Source organism: Psammomys obesus, unplaced genomic scaffold, assembly GCF_907164565.1.
Source record: "Psammomys obesus unplaced genomic scaffold, mPsaObe1.curated_primary_1811, whole genome shotgun sequence".
In the NCBI taxonomy this organism is placed as follows: domain Eukaryota; kingdom Metazoa; phylum Chordata; class Mammalia; order Rodentia; family Muridae; genus Psammomys; species Psammomys obesus.
Window position 1 is genome coordinate 33,866,201 of NW_026596034.1, and position 26,686 is coordinate 33,892,886.

A 26,686-nucleotide genomic window follows, 5' to 3' on the forward strand; every position below is an offset into this window, starting at 1 on the left:
GCTGAAAGGCTAGACTGCAGAGCCTTCCCACAAATCCCTGGCTGGGCTGGTTAGTGTTTGTCAGTTTGGGACAAACTAGAGTTACCTGGGAGAAGGGAACCTCGGCTGGGGAATTCCCTTCATCAGCTTCTCCCATGGGCATGCCTGTGGGTGCATCTTTCTTGATTACTGATGGATATCGAAGGGCACAGCCCACTGTGGGCAGTGCCACCTCTGAGCAGGTGGCCCTGAGCTGTTTAAGGAGCAAACTGTGTTCCTCTGCTTCAGTTCCTGCTTTCAGTTCCTGTGATGGCAGCCCTAAATGAGGGACTGTGACCCTCAAGCCAAATAAACCATTTCTTTCCCCCACATTTCTTTAGCACAGCAACAGAAAGACTAATTCACCAGGCCCAGGATAACAGCGTTGAATGAATCTCAGGACTTCAACAAATAGCTTGAACAATAGTGTAAAAGGATAACACCTGATGTGACACTTTGACATCACTAAGTCATCCCCTTTGCATAGCAGGTGCCACTTTTTTTTTTTTTTTAATTTTATAAGCTGTGCTGGCTAGTTTTATGTCCACTTGACACAAGCTAGAGTCACTGGAGAGGAGGAAGCTTCAACTGAGAAAATGCCTCTGAACAGTTGGGCTGTAGACAGGCCTGGAGGGCATTTTGTGAGTGATTGATGGGGGAAGGCCCAGCCCATTGTGGGTGGTGCCTTCCCTGGGCATCCAAGTGGTCCTGGATTCTGGAAGAAAACAGGGTGAGCAAGCTATGGGGAGCAAGCCCATGGCACTCCTCCATGGCCTCTGCATCAGCTCCTGACTCCATATTTCTGCTCTGTTTCAGTTCCTGTCCTGACTTCTTTGATGATGAACAGTGATATGGAAGTGTAAGCTGAATAAATCCTTTCCTCCCCAAGTTGTGTTTGGACATGGTGTTTCATTGCAGCATTCAAAACCCTAAGGAGGACACAAGCTATTTCATTTTTGACTGGTAGATAAGCTGACCCCCAAATTCACAAAGACAAAACAAAGGTCTCCCATTGCTCTAACTCTTCCTGGCAGCTAGAAAAGGTTGATTTTTTTTTCTTTTAGGATTCTAGAAGTATACTGAACCGACACTGTCAAAGAATCAGGGAAAGGATTGATCATAGAGAACATGGAGACTCAGGCAGAAATTACTGTTCCTTGACGTAACCAGAGTCTCTCCCTCTTGGATGATTAGCTCAGTGTCCCCAGGGAAATTGTGCCTTCCTCAATATGTCTGGGGTGACTGGTTGACTGGTCTGGGATTTGAGGGCAGAATTAGCCAATTAGAAGGTTAACGTATAATCGCAGGCACAAGGTGCGATCTTTGCCCGTTTCTGTTTAACTGAATTAGCATTAGCGGGTTATAGATTTTCTGCTTGCAACAATGCCTGCAAATTATTCTGAGCTCCGAGCCTGGATTCTGCAGATGTGCCGCTTAGGATGTCAGCTCTATGATGGCTTCAGAGGCATCAAAGTAGAGCCAGGCCTCCAGACACAAGGACCCTTGCAGGCAGACCTGGGCACACTGCCCGAGGGTAGCCTCCCTCTCACTCTGATCTGAGAAAGATAATGTCAGGGCAGATGGTGACTTCTTCACCCTAGTTTCTCTGAAGTGGCTCAGCCAGGCCACACCACCAACCTCCTGAGATTGATTCTTGCTCCTATTCCTTGAGGTTCAGTGCTTCTCAGAAAGCTGGCATTCAGAGTGGAGCCCCCTGCTCCTCAGCGGCCAACCTTTTGCAAATTGTTTGGAGTTTGCTGATGGGGAAGAGAATTCACTTTCTTCACTGCTGATGTGCCCTGGTTAGGAATTTAAGGTCTGTTTTCAAGTGAGTCCCCTAGGAAGTTGAGTGGGTGCTGTCTATGACATGGACTCTGTTGCCTGCTTTTCAATCACTTCCCCCTAACGGAACTCCTTGCCTGGCCTCAGTGGATGAGGATGATATGACTTGATGTGGGTTGCTGGGGTTGCTGGGGTTGCTGAGATTCTGGGGTTCTGGGGTAGGTTGGTGGGGGGTCCTCTTTTCTGAGGAGAGGGTGGGAGGGTGAGGCCGGAAGGAGAAGAGGAAAGGAGCTATGATCAGGATGTAAAGTGAATATATTTATTAAAAATAAATTTAGAAAAGAACCATCAAAAAAAATTCAAGGTCTGCTTTAAGAGTTCTGTTTCTGTAAGAGCAAGGGCTGAGTCAAAGCTTTGAGTGCAAATCTTCGAAAGACGGGTCTCAGATAGAGATGGAAGGGTGGGGAAAATTGGCCAAGGAGGGAAGGTAGCTTGTGAAAACTGAATTATCAAGTCAGACATCCACCGGTGGTGTACAACTAGAGTGACCCCGAGTAGAAACAGGCGGCACAGGACACACCTTCCAGCTGTCCTGAAGGATGCAGGACTGGGCAGTGTGGACTAACTCCCTTCCTCCTCCATCATGGAAAGGCTGTCGCTGGGGATGTTACGAGTCTAAAGACTCAACGCTGGTAATTTCAGCTCAGATTAGGTGGCCCTTTTCTACTTTCTGGAGAGCTAGCTGAGAAAATGAAAACAAAACCAAGTCTCCTTAGCCGTGGTTTTCAACCTTCCTGAAGATGTGACCCTTTAATACAGTTCCTCCTGCTGTGGTGACCTCCAACCATAGAATTATTTTGTTGCTACTTCATAGCTGTGATTTTGCTACTGTTAGGAATCTTGATGTAAATACATGTCTGATACACAACTGATATGCAACTCTCCCCAATGGGGTCATGACCCACAGGTTGAGAGCTGCTGCTCTATAGCCTAAGCGGGAAGGTCTAAGGGTCAAGACACTTGCCAGAAGACATATCAAGGACAGCTGAACTTATATTCAGACCCCAACTCCACCATCCACCTGTAGATCTTGAGCATAGTTATTTCATTCCTGGAAGCCTAGGTCTTCTGCAATGCACATGCCCATCTCGGGCTGCTGGGAAGACTAGCCCTGATTATGCTCAGAGCAAGCTTAACACAGTACCCGCCGTGTGATAAGGGCTCAAACACGGCAGCTTTGCCTCTGAAGGTGAAGAAGCAGGCCTGTGTGAGTGTGGGAGGTAGACGCCTCATGGAAACAGGTGAGTACCCAGCCAGGTCTCTCTCCTGGAGATGAGAGTCCCCGAGTACAGATCTTTAGTCCGTTTTTATCTAAGTTAGACCTTGTCCCAGAGGACACCACGGACTTTCAAATCCCAAAGTGTGTAAGTGACTTCTAGGGCATTATGAACAAATGTCTGTTAACCCCACGTGGGTCACTCACAGATTCCACCCAGGTCTGGCTTGGAAAGCCAGTGAGAATAATGCGGGCCACTTACAGGAGTGTGCGACACCCAAGAAGAGCATCCCCTTCTTAGCAGTGCTTAATACTTGCATATCCTCAGGATGAGAGACCGCACATACCGTGGGAGCCCTGAAACTGTCCCCCCACTCCCACACACACATGGGTGGGCTTTCTAAGTGTCCCTTGGAGGTAATCATTTTAGCTGTTCTGTTTTCAAAAACACGGCATGGCCATGCCATGCTTGGGGGACAGTGCTTCACCACACTATAGCCCAGCTTTTATTTTTGTGTTTTGTTTTTTTTTTCTTTTTTTTCGGAAAGATGGATGATGTGAAATCTCAAGGACAAAGTGAGGCCTTGGAAAGAATCAAACATTTTATATTCTGGGGCAGCCAACATTTGCAAAAGTGAAAAGAAACTGGTGAAATTAATGATCTCAGCTGCTTATGTTCAGCACTATGGATAGTTGGTGTAAAAATTATTTTTTTATGATAGTTCCTCTTCTATTGTGGCTTGATAAACACCCTGACCAGAAGCAACTTGGGGAGGACAGGATTTATCTGTCTGACCTATCCAGATCACAGCCTATCATCTAGAGGAGCCAAGGCAGGAACTCAAGCAGGAGCAGAGGAGGAGCCATGGAGGAATGCTGCTTCCTGGCTGGCTCCTCAAAGCTTGTTGAGGCGGGACCATCTGCCCCAGAGGCGGTACCACCCACAGCAGGCGGGACCCTCCCACTCCACATTCATCAACAATCAAGACAGTGTCTCACAGACTTCCCCGTGGTGGAGGCAGTCCCTCCACTGAGATTTCTTCTACGTGGGCGACTCTGGTTTGTGTCAAGTTGATAATAATGAAAATGTCCCAGTTTCGGGTCAGCTACATTGTGGGTGTCCGGTGGCTACCTTGCTGCTCATGGTCACTATGGTAACCCAGGGTGAAGCTCCCACAGGCCTTGTAATACTTCTAGAAGTAACTCCAGTGGGAAAGTTCTGCTTTCCCTTCCTCCTCTTTGGGGAATGGCATTGTTCCTTTGCATGTATGAACACGAGGCTGATTTTATCTCAGACGTCACTGGAAATTGACACTTTTTGTAATGAAATTTCACACATGGCGACCACAGTGAGATTCTTAGCAGGTGTAAAACTCTTACGACATTATTTCTTTAACTTCAACTTAATGGAAGCCGCAGCAGCTGTTCCTGGTTTTTGCATCTTCCAAAAAATCTCATTGCCAAAAAATGAGCTGTTGGCAGCCATGAGAGGCGCATCAACTTGCCTCTTCGCTTGGAGGAAAATGAAATTAAAACCTCAGCTCATTTCTAAAAGTTGTAGATTTGGTTAAGGGGAAGGAAAAGTTAGCAGGCAAACATGCTAGCTGCTGTTAAAATATTGATGACTTCCTTCCCTCAGGTGCTCCTGGGAACATCTGCAGATGATTTGGACTGCACGCCTGGATTCCAGCAGAAAGTGTTACACATCCGCCAGCCCGTGGCATTCATAGAGGACCAGCCCGTCCTAAACTGTAAGCCATTCCACAATGGTTCAGGCCCACTCACGTGGGCTTCCCTGCTGTTTGTGACATATCTCAGGACGTTGGGTCTTCTCCTGTTTTCTGGTCACATTTCTTATGTTACTGCTTGGCCCTGGGCGGGTGCTTTCAAATGACAGACTTGCCGGCTTGCAGATTAATATAGTTCTTCTCAGTTCTCAGTCTTTTATCTCCAACAGGCCCTGCTGACCCACACCCAGAAAAGGGGGACTGCCAGCCTCTAGGGTGATTCTGCACTATGTGGAGGGAATGAAATCCATTTTCACAGGGCAGACCCAAGAGTAAAACCATCGCCTTCTTATAGATTGCTGTTCTACCTGCCATTTCTCACGTATACCATTAGATCAAAATAACGGTGAGGGCAGAGTATTGGCAGCTGGGAATTTGTAGCCATAGGAATCAAAAACTCTTGTTCTCAAGGCTGATAAGATGGTCTTGAAACAGATTCAAATCTTTTCTGCTGCTTCTGTGGATTAAACTCAAATTCCCCAAATTCCAATTGATTTCCCGAAAATGTGCATCTCTTAGATCTGGTTCTGATCTTTCACTGTACTTAACACCGATATTGTATTACTTTACCTTTAAGAGAACAAAAACATAGAGATAAATGCCTAGCAGGTGCAGGTTTTACACAAGAGAGCTGGAAATTGGTGGTAGACCTAGCCCATTTATTATCAACTTTTGAGCACCATTCTTTAAACATTTGTAAAGATTTATTTTTTTTAATCACATATATTTGTGTGTGTGTGTGTGTGTGTGTGTGTGTGTACATGAGTGCAGTTGCCTGAAAGGCTAGAAGAAAGCATTCAAACTCCTGGAATGGAGTTACATATGGCTGTGAGCTGCCCTTTATGGATGCTGGGGACTGAGCTCTGGCCCTCTGTAAGAGCAGTCAGTGCTCTCTATTGCTGAGCCATCTCTCCAGAACTCCAGTCTTTGAGAGGATATGCAAGCAGTGACCCGAGGGCACCTTTGAAGAGGGTGATCGCATGTGTGTTTGCCCTTATGGACTTAGGGTAGCCTTTTGTGCTAGGCCCAAACCTTCATTTCTGTGGTATATCACTGATATGAGTAAAGAAAAGAAAACAGCTCGATGGTCGGAATATTCTGGAGGCTGGTACCTGTTATAAGAGTTGAAAGGAACACAAGCATGAAGTTGGGATGCTGAGCATCAGGGTCTCCAATGTGGAGCCTGGGAACACCTGACACAATTACATTAATGAGATCATCTGACCAATTAGAGTCTAATGACAATGTACAAAGGAAGTGAATCCCAATGTACAACTTCCTAGTAACTGTATTTCTGAGTGTGATTCCGGGGTCAGGCCAGTGAGGGGAACACTCAATTGTTCTTTAATGTCTTCTCTGATAGAAATCAATATATTTCAAGTAGAACTTGATTGATGACAAATATTCTGGCTCTCCTCTTCCCTCAGCTCTGTGTCTGACTGTGTGTCTTCTCTGTCTCTGTCTCTTGCTTTCCTTTTTTGCTTGTTCCAAGTGATTGTCTCAAATGACATGGATGTTAACATGTTGGGAAATGCAAAGCCACCCTCTATATGGAAATTAATAGAGCTGCTATGCAAAGCGGGCCCATAAATGTGATTGCTTCTATAATCTTCATGACACCAAACAGCTTTCAATTCACCACCAAGAAGCTGGGAACAATTATAGTTTAGGGGGTGTTTTTAATTTAAACTGCAACATACTGTACCTTCCAACATCGAAGGTATTGTGTGTATATGTGGTGAGTATGTGTGTGTGTGCGTTGTCTTAATCCCCTAAGTAATTAACTTGGTTATGGCCCTTGCTCCTGTGTAAGCTGCTAAATGCTAAATGAGACTAGGCTTATTATCTATAACAACACACTCAGGGAAATCCAGTGATACAAGAATCAATCACAATTAAAAATGTTATGTTTGTGCATGAGATGTTGGGTCAGCAAAATCTAATTAGCCCTTTTGGTGAAACTGCTGGCCGATGTCTGGTACTAGAACAAAACATAAAGATCAAAACTGGTTACGCACTTGTAAATTCATCTCAAGGCGACAACAAATAGAGTTTGTTCTGTGACTAGCCTGTGGATGAGGTTAACTCTATCTAGGTTGGGAATAAATTTTATGGAGACTAGAGAATGCCTGTTGAAAACTGTTTAGAAAAACCTGAGTCTGCAAAAGGAGCGATGTCTGGTCTATTACAGTCATAAAGAGGAAGTCAAAGCTTATCCATGGAAATATCCATTTAATATTTTTACTGCTAGTTTTCCAGACACTTATTCCCCAACTCTTTCTTCTTTTTACTCCTTGTCAGTTTTTTTTTTTTCTGTCCAATTTTAAAGAGTGCAGATGCCCACTGAGACTGAAAAGGGTATCAGATCCTCTGGAGGAGAGGTTCTGAACCTTCCTAACATTGAGGCCCTTTAATGCAGTTCCTTATGTGTGATGACTCCCAACCATAAAGGTATTTCTGTTGTTACTTCATAAATGTGATTTTGCTACTGTTATGAATAGTAATGCCAATATCTGAGCTTTCCGATGGTATTAGTTGATTTCTTTAAAAGGGTCACTGGAACTCTGAAAGAGTTGCCACCCACAGATTGAGAACCACTGAAGAGGGACATCATCAGAACCCATGAGCCACCTGATGCGGATGCTTGGAACCAAACTCAGGTTTTGGGGGAGAGTAGAATGTGCTCTTAACCCCTGAATCATCTCTCTGACGTCTTCTGTGCATCTCAGAAGATTCAACACAAACCTTTTTGTCTCTGAAAAAGTGTAAAGTACCAATTCTGAGAGGTGTATGTGCAGGCTCAAACTAACTTCTAGATGATAAATGGGAAAAAAAAATTGAACAGAGCCAGAAAGTTAAAAAAAAAAAAGCTTGGATATTTGAATTTATGTTTTAGAATAAATGAAGTAGTGTGAAATGTTCCAGAGATGTAGACATAGAAGCTGTTGTTTTATAGATGCTGGGGGTAGGTAGGGGACATGATCCTGGGCCTGTTCTTGACATCTGCACTTTGGATACCTTCTTGGATGCCTGAGGACCTGGGATCATACCCAAGATCCATAGAGTAGGAGGAAACTGACTCCTGCAAATTTTCCTCTGACTTTCACACACGTGCAATATTGTATGCATACACACACACACACACACACACACACACACACAGAAATGATGATGATGATGATGATGGTGATGATCATGATAAATGAAAAGCAATTTTAAAGAGTAAAGAAATTTGGTTATAAGTCCTTGTGAATTTTTATGTTACAAAGGCAGAGGCGCAGCATAATCCATTAATCGATTGCGCACTAGTATTGTACAAAGTTGTCTAAAAATGCTGGACTTTACCTGATGGGCAAAGCTCATCTGCTCATATCCGAGGCTTGCATTCAACCACTCAGCTTTCTGGGGTTCCGGGGAGTGTTTATTCTGTTCCAGGATTCCTGCTCTTTTTGTTCTGACAGTACCATTTCCTTTTATCCTTTTTCATCTTCTTCCTTGCTTCCTGGTGAATTGCCTTTTTCTGCTTTAACCGGTACTAATGGTCACCCCACTCCTTTTATTTCCCTAATATTTTATTCACTGCTCACTCCAATACATCTTCCCTTCAGTTGTTCTAAAGCCTTTTATTTCCTTCACATCCAAATAACCCTTTATTCTACTCCCCTTACTGCTAACTAGACTTGCTTTCTTCTTTAAAGGGCCATTTTTCAACAAGCTGCTGGGATCAAAACATGGCATCCCATTCTCTCCTCTAATGTACGCAGCAGTATTCCTTTACTGTATCTTTCTGAGTGCAATGCAAAGCCCACAACTCATCATGACTTGGCCAAAACTTTTTGGTTTCATCTTAGTCTTGGAAGAAGGATTATTTCCAGTGTCCAGTGAGAAGTACAAGGAAAGGGGAAAATAGTTGGACAGTAGTTCACTGGAGTGACGGCCCAGGTACCTAACCAGGATGGGAAACACCAAGTTACCAATTGAAGCATCCTGCCTTGTTCACACCAGCTCGGACAGATCTTCCTGACCCCATAAAAATCTGTGGTCATAGAGTTCCCTAGGGAAACCATGTTTGTGATTCCCCCAGCCTCTGCCGGTAGGTATGTCCAGCATCCAGTGTCCAGAATGGACACCCAGTTGGCTACCCAGCCACTACCAAGCCTGTATTCTTCTTTATCCATTCTTTATTGTTCATGTCTCCTAGCATCTGCACACATGTACCAAATGCAAAGATGCACAGAACGATTACCACATCAAAGTGTACCTACAATTCAATGTGTAGTTGCACTTTTAATCAAGAACCTGCATCCCCAGAAGAAAAGGCTATGCCCAAGGCTGAGGTATTGAGTGACCTAGTGACATCACACAGTGAATTTTTATTTCTAACCCTATCATGTAGATGCAGGTCAGAGTGACCTAGGTGACTCTCCTTCCAGTCTGATGGTCAAGACTGGAGGTCAAGAAAGAGTTCAGGGAAGTATATTACCCAAGATTTCTAACTATCTCAGATTGAAAGTAATGTGTGCCATTTCTACTCTGATAGGTCAGCAGACATGGTCATCTAGCCAGCTTAGCTGCAAGGGAGGCTGAGAGCCATCACTATGCAGATGCTAACAAGATGGTATTATTCCATTAAAAAAAAAACTGATAAAATAGACCACAGAGGAGGCAACTTTCTCAGGGGAAAGCAGAGACCCTGGAGAATATTTGATCCATTTAAGAAGGAAATCAAGGGCAATGCACCTGCTGTTCTTAGCAGAAGCACTTTCCACTTAGCAATCTGTCTCTCTCACTCCTTCTTGTAAATATACAAGGAAAAACCCTTCCTTCTTGAGGGTCGAGACAGAGATGGGCTCCAGGATACACCGTGGTTAAGATCACATAGTTTAAAGCTCACAGTGACAATGCACTAATGGCCCAGGCAGTGATGCACAGTTGTGTTACCATGAGTGAGTTCTTTGAGTCCTCCATATGTAAGTGGGCTTATTTCTATAGAAAGGACAAGCATAGCTGAAGCAAAAACTGACCCAGCAATGGTAGGGAACTTACTTAGAGCATATCTGTGTGTAGACGAGAATGGGTGTTAACACCACTGTCACCGTCGCTGTGGTTTTCATCATTGCTCATGGACTTTCAGGCAGTTTCTTACTGGGAATCTAAGGTGAGAGATACATCGTCGCCAGCCTGAAACCCGGAATGGATGAGGCAGCATCTGCAACAGGGGGGCACCAGAACTTCATGATGGAGCCCAACTCTTTCTTCTTAATCCTATGTTGATAGCACCATATTTAACTTATGTGTTAATCTCAGATACGGATTGATATGAAGGAGAGGTGGAAAGTACTATACCATCATTTGCTTTTATCCAGACTTTTCTTTTAAAAGGTTACTTTGTCATCAAAATAAGGAAGAGAGAGTAAGGGAAGGGGACTAATTACTAAGGAAAAGACATTTAGTCTTCAGATAAATTATACTTTGATAAATACACTGAAGGCCTTCAGGGACCACGTTTTAAAAGAAACTGCTGTTATTCGATGTTGGGAATAGATCCCTTTTTGCTCTTAGTTTTTCTGCTATTCTGATGAAGTTAAACATGTTAATTTGGTGGTGGTGGGGAGGCAGGGATAAAATTCTTAGAGATTTCTTCATGAATGGCCCCACATCAGTGTGAAAATGTGGGGAGCAAAGCAAGTTCTGAGGGACTGTGTGTTGCTGACATGGGGACTGCCATGTTAAGGACCCCAATACCTCAGCCCCATGGGAGTAGCAAAGCCTTCTCCAGGTGAGGCCCAGAGCAAGGGCAAATCCTTCCTCTAGTCTGAGTGTGCACATTGGCAGTGTATCCAGAGCTGGCAACCACAGCTTCTTCCTCTGTGATAACTGAGGTCTGAGACTGCTCTTCCACAGAGAACTCCTCCTGACATGAGCCAACTTGCCTCCCCCTCTAGTTTATACAATAAGGCCGCCTCCTCACTTGCCTCAGGTATATACAACAGACATGCTGACTTTCCAGGCACAAAGTTGCTACCTCCACCAGAGTGAGCACAGAATTGCAGCTCTGCTATGCATGGATGTGTCTTATCTTTTTCTCGTCCCCTTGTTACCGCAGTTAAGTCATTCCCCCTGAGGACATGCAGAGTGTGACACAAAAGCAAGGCAGACCACTTCTGACAGTGCGACAGGCTGCGTAAGTCAGAGGCAGATGTGCACACACAGGGCACAGGCCTTGCTGTGCCAGGGCCAGGGCGCTCTTTATAGGCTTGAGAGCTGCATCATCTATAAACATCCCCAGCTCTTCTGAGTCCCTTGGTTTCTAGCAACAGCCTTTAGGGGAAAAATATTCTTGTGTGACCATTTTCCAGATGAAAGCACCTAATGCTAAGCTAGGTGAAGCCGTTTCCTCAGGCTGGTATCTCTTATAGTTGTCAGAGTCAAGATTTGAATTAAAACTCTGAGGCTCCAGCTCTCAGTCACCCACCTAGAGTCTCACTGTGTAATGTGGATGGTGAAGCTTAAAGAATTTTGCCATTTAATTTTCCCATTGTTCTCATCAACCCAGGTAAAAGAAAGAGCTTCCACAGCACTTTTCAAAAAACCTTCACAGCTAAATTCCATCTTTCTCTATAATACAGAAAAAGCGACTCTTTTTCTTGGTTTTGGACTGATGCCAGGACATGCTTCCCGTGATCCCTCGGCTCCTGGCTTCCCACTGTTCCCATATGTACCCTTCACCCAGACGATGCCTGGTCATGCCACCGTAGCACCGACCTTGGTCAGCTGCCAGGTCATCCAGGGAGGCAATGGTGTGGCATTAATCACATTTGTACCTAACTCACACGAGTCATGGGTTTTCAGTGTGTTTTTAATTGACTATAAATCAAATAGGGAGCTTGAAAAATGAAGGCAATTAATGAAAAGGTGATATGGGAAGGTGTTTTGCATCCTAACTTGGGGAGCACACAGTCAGAACTAAACATCCAGACAATGGCCCCCTTGACCCCGCTGTAAGAGTTTCAATGGGGCAGTGACAAGTAGATGAGCTTTCTAACCTGACCAGTGGGAAAAGCCTCCTTGCTGAGATCTAACTGACATGAGCTTTTGTCTGTCCATATTCTTTTGCTCTGGAGAGTAGCAACCTCTGGCGAACTCCCAAGGCTTCTATTGTGTGGCCATCGTCCATATTCTTGTGACACTTAATTTCTGAGAGACTGACAAGTGAGATTACTTCATGGCACCTGGTCTGCTGTGTGGGGTAGAGCTGAGAAGGGGCAAGTGTTGTCTTTGTTTTAAGCTGTCACAACATGCCAAGGGAAGTTACACTGCTGGCACTCACCTCTGTCTATCACTATACCATTGAGTGTATTTTGGGGTGTGACATGGGCCTCTCCAAGTGGACGATATTCCTACCTTCACAGAGCTCTGTAAGAATGGCATCTTCTATCTTCACCTCCCTCTGCCAATGTCTAGAGCTCTTACAATCAGCCAATTAATGTTTATCAAGATCCTCATCAATGCATTATTACTAACTCCGTTATAAATAGGAAATCATAATTAAATGACTGTAAGGCTAAGGAGTGAACTTGCACTCACACGCAAGGAAGAGGTAAGAGAAAAGCTTCTAGATCCTTCTAGTGGACACAGTTCCTGAGCTTTATTATGAAGAACAGGAAGTATGCAAAGAGACACCAGGAAGAGGCCCTGTCATGTGAGGGACACTGAAGCAGGTAACGCGCTCTCAGCCTAACTTTCCTCAGAAGCAGACAGACTAACATACACAGACAAAAGGTATCCCACTCGTATACCATATACTAATTGCTGCTTGGGTGTATCCCATTTGGCAGCTCACTGTGGTCTAAAGTATTGAATTAAAGAAATTTGTCATCGGCACTGGGAGTTTTATTTTAATTTCAAAATATCTCTGATTTCTGAGCAGACTCAGTTTCTAATCATAGAACCATCCTTACCCTCCCCTCCCCCCATCCAGACAGGCTTCGTGGATTCACATATCCAGGGTCAGGATCAACAAGATGATTCAATGAGTAAAGATGCTTCCTGGGAAACCTGCAGACTTGACTTTGATCCCCAGAACGCACATGGTGGAAGGAGGAAGCCACCCCCAGCCAGCCGTCCTCCCACCACATTTGCCATGCGGCATGTGCTTCCTCTCCAACCCAGAGAGAGGCGGGGGAGGGAGAGGGAGATGGAAGAAGATAGAGGGAAAGAGCAAGAGAGGTAATAGAAAAGCTTTAGAAATAATCTAAGGTCGACCCATTATTTGACACTGGAAAATAGAAAACAGAAAAAAAAAAAAAACCATAACCTCCCCACGCTTCCCTTTCCTTTTGAGAAAAGAATATGGTAATGGAAGGCACCACAACAGGTTGCTCAGAAGATTAACTGTTAATCTTTGTGAAGGACTTTGAATGGCAGCTGGTCTATAGTAAGCCCTGAAATATTGGCTTCTAGAAATTGTGCTGAACAATGGTAGCTGAGGCCTTCCCTGGGGCCCTGCCATTGCCATCTCTTTGGCCTTCCACATTTATCCTGCTTGCTCCTTACATGTCTCTTAGCTCCCCTGCATGAAGTCACCACTGCTCTCCAGGCTTACGTGGGAACCAAGCAGTGTGCCCCAGATTAAAGCATATGGCATTGCTAGGATGGACAAGAGCCACTATTTCTGGTCAAGAAAACAGGACAGTGTTAGGAGATGAAAGGCCTGGGTTAGCAACCTTTGTCATCATTTATCAAGGATATGCACATCAAAACTAAAAGAGACCACCTCATATCCTAGAGAAAATAGTGAGATGGTGAATGTTGATGAGACTATGTGGATGTCAGAACCCTTAGGCCTTTGGTGGAAAAGAAAGGAGCAGTCCCTTTGGCAAGCATGCTGGACAGTTTTCAGACAACGGAAGAGTTACCATATAACTCAGCATTTGTACCCCTCTGGGTCTTTAATTGGCCAAAGACTTGGTAATCTATTGCTAAGACTTTGAATTATCAGTACAAGTGGCACTCCAGCAGGGGCCATGTGTGAGAGCTGGGATGAGGTTGGAGTTCAGAGAGTTGAGAACAGGAAGCAGGTGTGGAAGGAAGAGTGGTGGGATTCAGGATGGCCTGAAGCCTTTTCAGGAGCTGAAAGATGTGGATGATTAAGACAAGATTTATCAGGACAGAATTTGATGGGGGAAATGGCAATATGATTGGGGAAAAGCTCCATGAGTGATAAGGGCAGGGACAGAGCCAGAAGCACACACACACACACACAGAGAGAGAGAGAGAGAGCACAAAAGACAGTTGGAATCACTGAAACCAAGTTTCTGGTTAAAAACAGACTTCTTGACTCTTCAGACCTCTGCCCCTCATTCATGTACATTTCCACGTGTGCTAGGTTATGTTAGTCAGGGCTGTTTGATTGTAATCAGCAGTACCTCAGCTCTGTGCAGTTTCATCAAAAACCTGTAAAGTTACTGCCCTGGTTTCGTTTCTGTTGTCATGACAAATACCCTGACAAAAGGCAACTTATGCTAGGAAAGGGTTATTTGACCAGAATCCCAAGACCATCATTTTGGAGGACAAGGGACTCAAGAGGCTAGTCACATCACTCCAGAGTAAACAGCAAAGAGAGAATAAGTGCACCTCTTCTTGCTCTCAGTTAATTTTTTTCTCTTTCTTATTACACAGGATCCCTTGCATAGGGAATAGTGCTGCCTACAGTGGTCTGTATTAATTAACAGTCAAGACAATCCCCCACAGTCATATTCCTACAGGCCAATCTTATCTAGATGATTCTTCATAAAGACTGTCTTTCCAGGTGACTCTAGGTTGTGTCAAGTTGACATTTCAAAATAAGCAGTACAGTTACCATCTCCCACAACGAAAATTTCCAGGTTTGAGTTGCCTTTGAGAAAACCTGGGTTTAGGTGATCTAATGACATCACCATATGACTTCTCATTCCTCATCTCTGTTTTCTAAAGCAGGTATTACAATCACTACTCTCAGACATGTTCAAGATGGCCTCTGTGACCACTTCTGTTTCTTCTTCTAGCCCAACCTAGATCCTTTCTTTTCCAGGCTTCCCAGTGAGCATGTCATGACTAACTGCATGGGCCAATTTGGGGCATTCCCTATCACTGAACTATTCATGGTATCCAAGAAGATTTGGTATTCTTGTTGGTCTTGAGAAACATTGATTCTGCACTTCCAAAGAAGCATTTATGCTGGGCTGGCATAAACAAGAGAGTCCCCCACATATAAGGTTCCATGCCCAGTCACCAAGACTCCCTTTCAGAACTTACATCCTCTGACTGTAGGCTGTACACCAAACACGAGAGGTTTTAGAGCCTAGCACACGCAGATATGGAAATGTCTTAGGTGGCTGGGGATGAGGACAGCCATCCTGTCGTGCCAGGTTTCTTGCTGGCGATGCTGGTGAGCAGATTGCTTAATTAAGAACATCAGAGTCTAAGTGCCTCCATCTGGCCAGGCTTTTCAACCTGTTGAGTGTCTTCATTCACATGGTCCTGCAACTGTCGTAAATCTCTTTTGTTTCTGCTTTTCTTCAAGGGCTTAGGAATACAGGAACATACGGATTTACAGGAGTATCTCCTAATTGAAGGCATTAGAGCCGCATGTATCAGGATGCTTAATGAGTGAGGCAGCGAGATGTAAATTGGGAAAGATTAAGGATGGCTTTAAATAGTCTGAGAAGGCCGAGGATCTTATTATCCAGTAATGGAACAAATTCACACACATCCTAATAACTGCTTAGCGCCTTTGGTCCTTCCCTTTCACCTTCATTTTTATGGAAATTTCTTGGTGGCTCGAGAGCACAGAGCAAAGGCACTGAAAATACTTGCCAGCCAAAGTGTTCTCAAGCATTCTTTTACTTGACCAAGTTCATGGTCTCTCTCACCCAGCCACCCAGTCTCTCTCACACATTTGTATTTCCATGTCTGCTGGACTGCTCTGAGACCCACCGACCTTAGCCTCCCCAGCACAGGGTTCTAAACATGACCCACCATTCCCAGATTTTCACATGAGTCCTGTGGACTAGCACTTTCCTCTTTGAGCAATTTCCAAAGCTCCTATCTGTGGCTTCTGTGTAGGCACTTTCACATTTTGTGGTACAGAGTCTTCTTTCCCTGACCCCACCCTTCCTTCATTCTTAGTCTCTGAACTAAAAATTAATAATGTTTAAGAAGTGTTTTGTCCTGAGCATCAGTCTAAAAGTGTTTTGGAATTGTGAAAGGTCATAGAGTACTTCAGATCGATATTGTACTATCCCCCCAGTGGGGTCTGGAGCAGCACCCTGTCATGAGACAGACGCTTTTCTTTGGTCATGCAGATATTCACCCTGATCCAGGTCAAGTGAAGACCACACTTAGTATCATGACATTTTGGCTTTGCTGCTGTGTGAGTTATGACACACTTGAGGTGAACCTCTCTCCTGGATTTTGGGAAATGAGACTGCTACTATTTAAGAGAGCATCTTTGCAAGAAGATTCATCTGCTCTCCCTTCTGCCAGCTGCTTCTAGGGGCAGCAGAGGGTGGTGGCTCGTGCTTCCTCCATGCCATTTCCCTACTGGTTTGCAACTTGGTAAACAGTGTGTTAGCAGACCACTCCTGAAAAGGGACCAATTGCCACCCCAGCTGATTTCTTTCCGATCCAAAGCCAGAGTGGTTGTCAGGCATCCAGGTTCCTGTGAACTGCACATGTCAGCTGATTCGGGAGACCTCCCAGAGGGTCTATTTTTAACTTATACTGGTTATAATTTCCATATGTATATATTAAATTCTACAGAAGGAAGGGGAATTCCAAATGAGGAATCATTGATTCTGAACAACATGAAAGAGGTAATTAATGCTTGGAAAGCAGCAGAGAATGTGAGCCACACCCTCCGTGTGGTGTGCGCTGCATTTTGTTTCCGTGGAAGGAAGTACTATGGATTGAGAAGGGAGAGTGAGGACACGCGGAGATAAATCCTGCTGTGGATAGACTGTGCAGCCAATTCTATGTGCTTAAGAAGGGGGTGAAACTGAAGAGAGACCTGAGCTGGGGATAACTAGGCCCATCAGCCTCAAGAGAGTGCTCAGGAGGTACATGGACAGTATCCAATATGGCAGGGGTGTGTGGACCATGGTCAAGGGAGGGAGGGTAGCCACAGCTTCTGCTCGAGGCCATGCGATCTCATGCTGTCACCCTCCCAGAGTTTTCTTCCTGGGGGCAAAATACAGCTGTAGAAAGACATTTAATTAAATGAATGGGGAGAGGAAATTAGGTAGATCACAAAATTTACTGAATCACGTGAACAAGAAGGCCTCAGAAGGAATGGAACTAGAGCTTCAAGGGTTTTTAAGCAGTAAAGATTCAGAGCTAGGCTCTTGTAGACAGATCTGTTTACAAACAAGCATAAATAAATAGAAATATAATTATTTCAAAAAGTAAAAATGTGATTCAAAAGTATAAAACTAAATTACATTGTATATACATATAGTCACGCACCCATTATTTTAGTAAAATTATAAAGCAAACAGTAAAGATAGGTGTGGCCATGTACGGTTGCCATCCCAGCATTCAGGACACTAAGACAGGAGAATCTCAAAGTTGAGATAAATCTGTGCACTATGGCTATATCCTGTCTTAAAGACAAAACAAGAGATGATCCTTACAGCTATCTCTAAACATACACACACACACACACACACACACACACACACACACACACACACACATGGGAAATTCCAACATACTTTGGAGGAGTCAGATGCTTGAAAGCAATTTAATAATAAAGTAAGATGGGTTAAAGCAGCAGTTCTTAACCTGTGAGTTGCCACCTTCTTCAGAAATCCTGCCTATCAGATACATCCATTGCAATTCATTACTGTAGCAAAACTTCAGGTAATTTTAAGGTTTGAGGTCACCACACCATAAGGAGCTGTAGTAGAGGGTTGCAGCATCAGGGAGGTTGGAAACCACTGGGTTAAAGCAACTGATATAAGCCCTGTTCAAAGCTGGTTAATATCCTGTTACCTTCACAATTATCTTTTGAATGCACATGACTTTCTTCTCTTCTCCAAAGCAGCATGCCTTTCTGCCAAGTTTGTAACCTTCAGTGACTTGTCAGCAATGAGTGGACACCTGGTGTTTTACTAGAGAGTTAAGCAATCCTTGGATAGATACATTAACACCCACCCGGTATGTGACACTGACAGGACACAACACCCACCTTTTTGTCATATTCCTATAATTTACGTGCTTTTTCATAAAAATGTGATACAATTATCACAATGAAATTAAACAGGGGCTTAAGTCTCATGAATACAAGCTTTCAAAATGAGACAGTATATATGTGACAATATTTTGTCGCTTTGATTTCCATTCCTGTGTTCTATTCTTAAGCATTTGGGTGTCGTCTGTGGACCACTTGTTAGTCTTGGAAAACTTGGCAGAAATAGCTTAACTGGAAATCCCTGTTAGCATCCTGAGTTTCTGCTCAGAGTCCTGGCAGAGAAGCAGGAGATCTGAGTCCTCTGGTCCAGGATTAGGTCTCATAAGTAGAGGCTGGGTCTCTCTAGAGGGGACTCAGAACAAGCAAAAATCAGAGGTACATATACAGTCCCTGAATTCTGAAACCTGACCCCCCATTATCAAGGGACCCGGATGGTACTGAGCCCTATCCAGAGAGGATGATGGCTGCTTCATGCGTAGGTGTCCATGTTTCCACAGTGGTCATCACAGTAGTGCAGAGATGTCTCAAAGCATCACCAGGTGATTTGGAAAATGGAATGCCCCTCCGGAGAGGAAGTCAGCACCTTGGCCAGTTCTCAGAAGAGGATGACTAAAAGGCTGGTATTGCCCAAGGGTTCAGCACCACTGATGGAAGGTCAGAGAGGGGCCAGCTTTGAGTAAAGCGTGACTGAGTGACCTACAACTGTTCGCTACATCAGGGAGTGGGTATCCAGGTACATCTCACAAGCAAGTTTCCACTTGACAAATGAGCCATCTGTCTCAAGGAGAAGACTGTTGACTCAGATAAATTGGTTTCCTAGAATTTGCTGAAGCTGATAGTGGAGATATTGCTGGCTGAGAGTCTAGCGTTACTGGGCAGAGTTCTCTAAGACAAAGCGGCTAAGTCAGGTTGCTATAGGTGGTCACCCTCTTGATGTTAATCGCTGGGTTGCGCTGATGTCTGGGATCTTGAGTTCGTGGAAGTTTCAATTTGTTCTATGTTTTCATTTCCCAAATTTCTGTCTTTTCAATACTGTCCTACAAAGTGGTGACAGGATACAATAGAAAAAGAGTTATGATATCAAGCAAGTTTGAGGGCTTCTGGGGACTAATTGTTTGATTAATTGATTGGTTGGTTGGTTTTCTAACTGTAAGCTTTTTCATGCCTTTGCAATATGAAGCTGCATAGTGAGTGCTCTACAAGGCACTTCTACTTAATCCAAAATGACTTTCTTCCCATTGTAAATTTCAGAGGCACAGCTAGGACCGCCATGTAGCCTCTACTTGGTGAATGATGGCTACATGGCATGATGCTGGACCTCCAACCTCTCCTTGGGCTTTATGAACAAATCATACTGCTGCTGCCACTATGTGAGCCTCTACAGTATCCTAGATGTCTTCCCCTTTGCAATGTAGGTGTAGGCTTCTGAAGCACCCACCAGCAGAACCAGTGACCACACATGCACACACATGCACACACATACACACACACTTCCAGCTCAGCAAGGCACCTTGCTAGGGACCCAAACACGTTTTAGCTTATTAGTAAGTAGTTGTGGTTACATTTACGTAGCACCAGGCTAGGATGAGTGTTTAGTGTATCAATGGCACTAAAGTGTGTGCTTAACATTTTGTCTGCCAAGGGCTTTCTTCTGGTTCAGGCTGGGTGTATAGAGAAGGCATTTGAACTTGAGACCTTGCTTTGTTATTTCGGTGATGAGTTTAGGGAAGTGGAAAGTATCAAATAGCTTAGATTGGGGAGCCTTTCAAGGTCCACTTCAGCCGGGGCTATGGCTAGGTTTCTATAGAAGGCCAGGTGCTGCTCTAAAAGCCTAAATCTAACCATCAGGGCTCTGCTTGGCCAGCATGCTATACTCACTGCAGCAAAAGGCACCCTATAATAATAACTCAATAACTTTCCTAGCACATGGTGATATGATTTATCACAGACCACATCCAATATCGATTGGAAAGACAATTCTACTTGTATGATATCCAGCAAAGAGCATTCTTGGGAAGCCTTGGATGTTACTCCTGCCTTGAGTTAGATAGATCATGCTCAGGACCTGAGTAAAGCAGACTGATTCGTGACTACACCCAAGACTGGGGAAAGTCAATGAGCTTAAGTCAGTGAGAACATTTCTAGCCTTGCCCTCTGCTGTCCAATGTCTCCTAAGGATTGCTCTCTTTGTATTGCCCTTTCAAGCGGAATGTGGAGCTCATCTTACATTTTCTAAGATCTGTTCCCAGGATTCTGTTGTTTTCTTTTGTTCTGTTGTGGTGTGTTTAGTAAAGCAATGCTGTCAAAGCTGATCTGAAACTTCATATAAGTGTGTGTCTGTGGAGATTTCACAACATGCTTAAGTGTGTCAAGAGTCTAGATCTGCAGAAAGCCAGCCTAGAAGTGGAGAACAATGTGCTGGAAGTTTACTTGAGACTGCTCTGGGGACATCAGATGCTGTAGAGAGGGTGTCTCAGGGCTTCGATTCTTGCCATAAAGCACCACTACCAAAAGCAACTTGAGGAGGAAAGGATTTGCCTTAGCTTGCAGTTATTCAACACAGTCCACCACTGAGAGAATTTAGGGCAGGAACTCAAACACGACAGGAACATGGAATAGGAACTTATGTGTAGACCATGGAGGAGTACCGTTTGTTGGCTTGCTTCTAATGTCTTGCTCAGCCTGCCTTCTTAGCCAGCCAAGACATCATCCCCAGGAATGACAGTGAGGTAAGCCCACCTACAGAAGCCCTTAACCAAGAAAACACACTACAGGTTTTCCTGAAGGCCAATTTTATGGAGGCATTTTCTCAATTGAGACTCTCGCCTTCCTCCCGAATGACTCTATCTTGTTTGCGCCAAGTCAACAAGTCAACAATAAGGCTAGCCAGATTTGAAAGTTGGGAATTAAGGCTGGAGAGGATAGCTCAGGGTCTCAGAGTCTCTCACCGATTGTTCAAACAACTTCTAGGGGGCTCTGAAGGAAGGCCGGGCCTCTGGGGTAGTTCTGAGTTCGGACAAGGGAGCCAAGGCTTCATAATAATATGTTAATCTTTCATGCCTGTACTCTGTGGGAAAGAAGTAAGTGTAGAGAAGAACTCTCTTGCTCAAGTCTAAATAGGATGGAGAGACATGAGCATCATGGCTGGAGAGGCATAGAGCAGGTGGCTTATAAAGTTCCCGCAGACAGGTAGGAAGCAAGACACCTGGTGCACACAGAACTAGCTTCCATGGTGGCCATTGCCTTAGAGGCATCCATGTCCTTTGGTTCTGTTACATGATGTGGTGGTGAGCAAAGGGTTGCCTAAGCCACCATCGTGCATGTGGTAACAGGATTATCAGCTTTGTGTCTCTGGAGCCCTTACCTCTTCTAAACTCTGCATGTCAGAACCTTTAGCCTTTCTGATCCTGGGATCAAGTAGACCACGACTACATTTTATTTTACTTTTTATTCTTTAAAAAAAAAAACATTACTAAAAAAAAAGATTTGTTCATTTCTGTTTTATGCGTGTGACTATTTTGCCTGTGTCTGTGCGTGTGGTGGGGGATAGGAGTGCATGTTCACACCGCCCATGGAAGCTACAAGAGGGCATGGAAGCATCTGAGATTGGAGTTTCAGAAAGTTGTGAAGAATCATGTGGTCCTGGAATGTGACCCGGGTCCTCTGCAAGAACAGCCAGTGCTCCTGACTGCTGGCCTATCTCTTCGATCCCTTTACTTTTTTTTTTTTTATTTTATTAAGTTCTTATTAAATCCTTACTCACCCCTACCACTAATGTTTCTGTCTCACTTCCCTCTTGGCTTAATCACCTCCCTCCCAACAAATGATTTTCTTTCCACCTTTGTCGTCTGTTTAGTCTTACATATGTGTGTGCATGTATGTGTTAACATCCATGTCCTACATACAAACACAAGCATGCAATACTGCATATCCCCCCTTACTTCCCCTTCTTTAAGTCCTCCTTCACAGTACATAGTCTCCATTATTCTTTCATGTTTCATGCATGCAGTTCCACTTATGTAATGTTCTGTTGTATGTTAAATACAGATTCTACATGAAGGAGTGTAGTATTTGTCTTGCTGCATCTGGCTTATTTCGGCGAACATAAAAGTCTCTAATTCTGTCCATGTCTCTGCAAATGATATCATGTCATTCTTCTCTGTAACTGAATTAAACTCCAGTGTGTGTATTTATTCACACACATCTGTATATATACGAATGCATGCGCGCATTTATCACACTCTTATCTGCTAGTCGGTTGGTTGATGGACATCTGTGCTGCTTCTGCATTTCAGTTGCTACGAGCAGCGTTGCAGCCAGCCTGATGTGCAAACATCATCGTGGTATGCGGACTTAAATTCTTCGGCCCACCATCTACTTCCGTACAGTATTTACCATGAGGGTTTACTGTTGATCTGTAGTCTGACTAATCCTATCTTCCAAGGAAGTCCACCTCTCAAGTGTCTTCTCTCTAGCCTCCTTAGGTGAGGCTGTGTGTGAGTGTACCTGCTCACGTGTCCTCCATGTTAATTTTCTCTCAAAGGTGTCCCTGTCTCCACTTACCATCTTGAGTAAAAGTCTTGGAAGTGTTTCGAGGCAGACACGGTTTAGTAAGCCAACACAGAAATATTTTCTAAGTAAAAGGTCATCGTTCCAATATTGTTTGTCTTTTAAGGGAGATCAGAGCGTTCTAAGAGATAAGAGATCCATGCAAAGTCGAGCTCATAATGTACTTTTTTTGGTTCATCCACCCGTGCTATTGACAGTGAAGGCAGATTCCATCTCTGGAAGTTGAACTTGGGAATGAACCCATCTCTGATGGAATGCATTCTATTTCAGGTGTGACAGGCTATTTTAAAAGTCAAAAACAAAGGTGCTACATGCTTTGAGAAACATTTACACACTATTTTCTCTGCTCACACCCCCTTCCCAGGCCCCCAGCATTCCCCATTCAGTGTGGAGTCTTTAAGAAGAGTAAGTGCATAATCACTTTCCTTTAGAACTCAAGAACGAAGACCATGTTACTACAATACAACAGACCAAAGCAGTTGAGGTCTGAAACATCGATTATCCGACAGTCTTCAGGGTGTTAAAATTCTATATGTGTAGTTTCTAAGATGTATTCTATTTATTTGTTCTTCATCCCAAATAATAAAAACAAAACAGAAAATTAAAAAAAAAAAAGAAGAAGAAGAGTAAGTGCTAGCACAGAAAAAGGACCTTTGCAACCGAGAAAAGAAAGCTGACTTGATATCTCACGGTGACTAGAAACACTGCTTCTCTGGGTGGGTGTTCTCTGAGTTTCTTGGCCATCTTTAATGATATGCTCTGTAGGTACAGGCCACCTGATGATCTTTCAAGATGGCAATGAACTTATGCAGTTTTTATTTACTAGTCTGTTACTCAGAGCATGGTGAGTAATCAGAACTCCAGAGACGGATCTTGGAAGGTTACATGAATTCAGCTGTGTCCTTATGGTAAAGTGTTTAGAGCATGGGTATATGTTTCTGAAAAGATGCAGTACACCATGATCAAATGTTAACTTTAATAAGCAGATAAACGTAAATGTCATATTTCTTTTTAAAACCTTCTTCTGGAAAACACTTCCCTGTCAAATTCTCAAGTTTAACATCAGGCTTCTTAGAAGTGGTTTAGTTATATGTTTTAGTTTTACATTTTTTACTTGTTGTGTTTGTATGTGCATGTGTGCTCACTTGTATATATTCTGTGCACGTAGAATGCAGAGGCCAATTTGTGGGCGTTGTTTTCCTTCTGTCATGTATGGATCTAGGAGCAAGAATTTAGGTCCATCAGGTTTGACATGAAGCACCTTTACCTGATAAGCCATATTGCCAGCCCTCTTATTTAAAAAAATAAATAAATAAATAACCTGATGAGCATATAAAACTTCACCAACTATTTTCTAAACCAAGTATTTGTTTTCTATGGTAAAAGAAAACCACAGAGCACTTCCAGTATGCAGGCTTCATCCCGGAGATCCATTCAAGATCCACATGTCTGGTGCTAAGATTTTCCCAGGCTGAGATCTCCTCTTGGGTGTAGTCCCTCTGAGAGACTGTGTGTTTTGCCTGACTGTGCTGGGTCTATGCCTTCCTGCACCCTGAGTGCTAAATGAATGACCTAGGGCGAGTTAGCTCACTCACCTGCATCTTGGTTGTCCCATAAAATGAGCAAGCCTGCTTTCTACTTGCCTAGTAAATATTAAATGGAGTAATTTGCTCAAGGAAAGAATATAACGAGAATAAACAATGAGTGCTCAATACACATCTATTCGTTTTGCTGTTAGCACTGGAATCATTGTTATCAGCTATTACTTGCTGATTTTTGGAGTCAAGAAGTAATACGCAGGGAAGAATTGCCAATGGGCCTTCTAGTCTCTGCTGCACAGCCCTCTTTACCAGACTTGGGAGTAGCTGAGGCACCGAGGAACTAAGGAATTGTTTAGCTACAGATAGAAAGCACCCTTCCATCTATGGATCCCCTTTTCTCTTCGCAGCTTCATTCCACAGAAGCATCTTCTCCACGATATGCTCTGCATGCATCAGAAGCATGCATTTGTTGGGTTCCATATTAAAACCACTCAAGAAAGATAAATGGTGACAGATAAGTGCTTGTCATGCAGCCATGAAGACCTGAGTTTAATCCGAGAACCCCAGTGAAGATAAAGTGATACTTACTTGGAATCACAATTCTGGGTAGCCAGGGAAACACGGATCCCTGAAGAGCACCGAACAGCCATTCTAGCCTGCTGGGTGACCACGGGGCTGCCGAGCAGAGATCCCATCTCCAATAACAAGCTTGACTGTTCCTCAAGAGCAGCTCCCAATTTGTCCTGTGGCACACACACATACACACACACACACACACACACACACACACACACAGACACAGACACATGGCTTACAAGTGTGACTAAAATGTTTGCTGTTTGGGCAGCAGAACTCAACTTGATTTCTAGGAGGCCCATGATTTGTCATAAAACAACTGATGAGCACCAATGGTGGCTGTGGAGAGTCACCTCACACTGTGTAATAGACATTTGGGATTGGTGTCTGGCATTTTTTTTCTTACAAGACTCACATCATGCACATCAAAGAGATACAGATGACTGAAAAGCAGTATGTCAAAATATTAGTAGAAATTATTTCTAGGTGACTGAATGGAGGCAATATTTGCTTTGTTCTTTGACTTACTTTTATTTTTTTTTAAATAGAAATTGTGTTATTTTAGTTTTATAGGGAATGATGTCACATTTTTTTAGAGCCCATGTCAAACAATAATCTGTGGAACAACATATTGAGTTCAGCAAGCCCACTTTACCCAATCTGAACATACTGCACACACACACACACACACACACACAGAGAGAGAGAGAGAGAGAGAGAGAGAGAGAGAGAGAGATTCATATATAAAATTCACATCGGAGCCTTTCTGAAATAAATAGCAGAAATTTTTACAGCATGTGAATTGTGATTCAATTTCCACTTCTCGCTTTGAGTCTCTGCGTGGTGTGAAATACAGAACACACGCCTTAAGAGACATTATCATAAAAATAAGTGCCAATCTTCACCATGGATCTGAATGGAGAACAGGCGAAGTTCCCACTGCTGTACCACACCAGAAACCCTCCCAGCCAGTTACCAAGAGCCAGGGCAGAGGCCACATTCCCAGAGTCACTGTCACCACACAGGTCCATCGCAGGTGATCCAGCATAGGGTCACTGGAGGCTCTGCTCTCCCTAGCCACAAGCAAGGCCAATCCACGCAGACAGTGGAAGGCAAAGCTGACCTTGGCAGGGTTGTGGCCTATTTCCTATAATTAGGTCATCTCTGCAAGGTTGGGGGCAGGGCAGAAGTTGTGCTCTTATTTCTTACACAGGCTAGGAAAATATGTGCAGGCTTTTGGGGGGCATTTTTGTTTGTGTTGGTTTCCACCCTCCCTCACTATCCTCCTATGTGAAAAACAAACCAAAATTCTACTTTTTAATTAAAACAAAACAAAACCACAACCATTTGTATTCTAAGTAGGGTTTTGTTGTTGTTGTTGTTGTTGTTGTTGTTTTATTTTGTTTTGTTTTCTGTGTTTTGTGCTTGAACCTAATGCCTCTAAAATCCCGGGTGTGCATTCTACCACTGAGCTAAATTTCCCGTGCTCCCAGGAAAGTGTTTACCAAATCCTGTTGTTTTCTGTTTGCTCTCTCTAAAACAAATAACACTGAGTCTTGGGATATGAACAGGAAAAGGAATATTTTCATTTATTCTAGATGGAGTTGTTTGAATATAGAAAGTGCGTTTGAGCCTTCTATTATGCTGCAATTCAGTTAGTCCTAGAATTTGCCTGTAACTCATATATGAAGAAGCACAGAGCTCTGGCCTGTGAGAGCTCACCAATTTCAATTAGTTAGGCTTTATGATCATCTTCTATGGGTCGAAGAGGCAGAGTTTTATGGAATGCTATCACCTAAGGCTCTTACACCATTAAACTCAGATAGCACAAGGAGAGGAATGGAGAATGAGGAGACTTGAAGTACATAGCACTTTCATTGTGGAAAATCTGACCTATAGAACATGA

The 26,686-nt window shown here is 43.7% G+C and overlaps 1 protein-coding gene across 1 annotated transcript in view; it reads left to right on the forward strand.

The window, feature by feature from the left end:
- The window catches only part of Cdh13 (cadherin 13), an 847,250-nt gene that overhangs the window by 211,090 nt on the left and 609,474 nt on the right, over positions 1–26,686 (forward strand). The window contains exon 2 of the mRNA XM_055621425.1: positions 4,716–4,827. Coding sequence (XP_055477400.1) covers positions 4,716–4,827 — 112 coding nt within the window. The remainder of the gene's footprint in view (positions 1–4,715; positions 4,828–26,686) is intronic.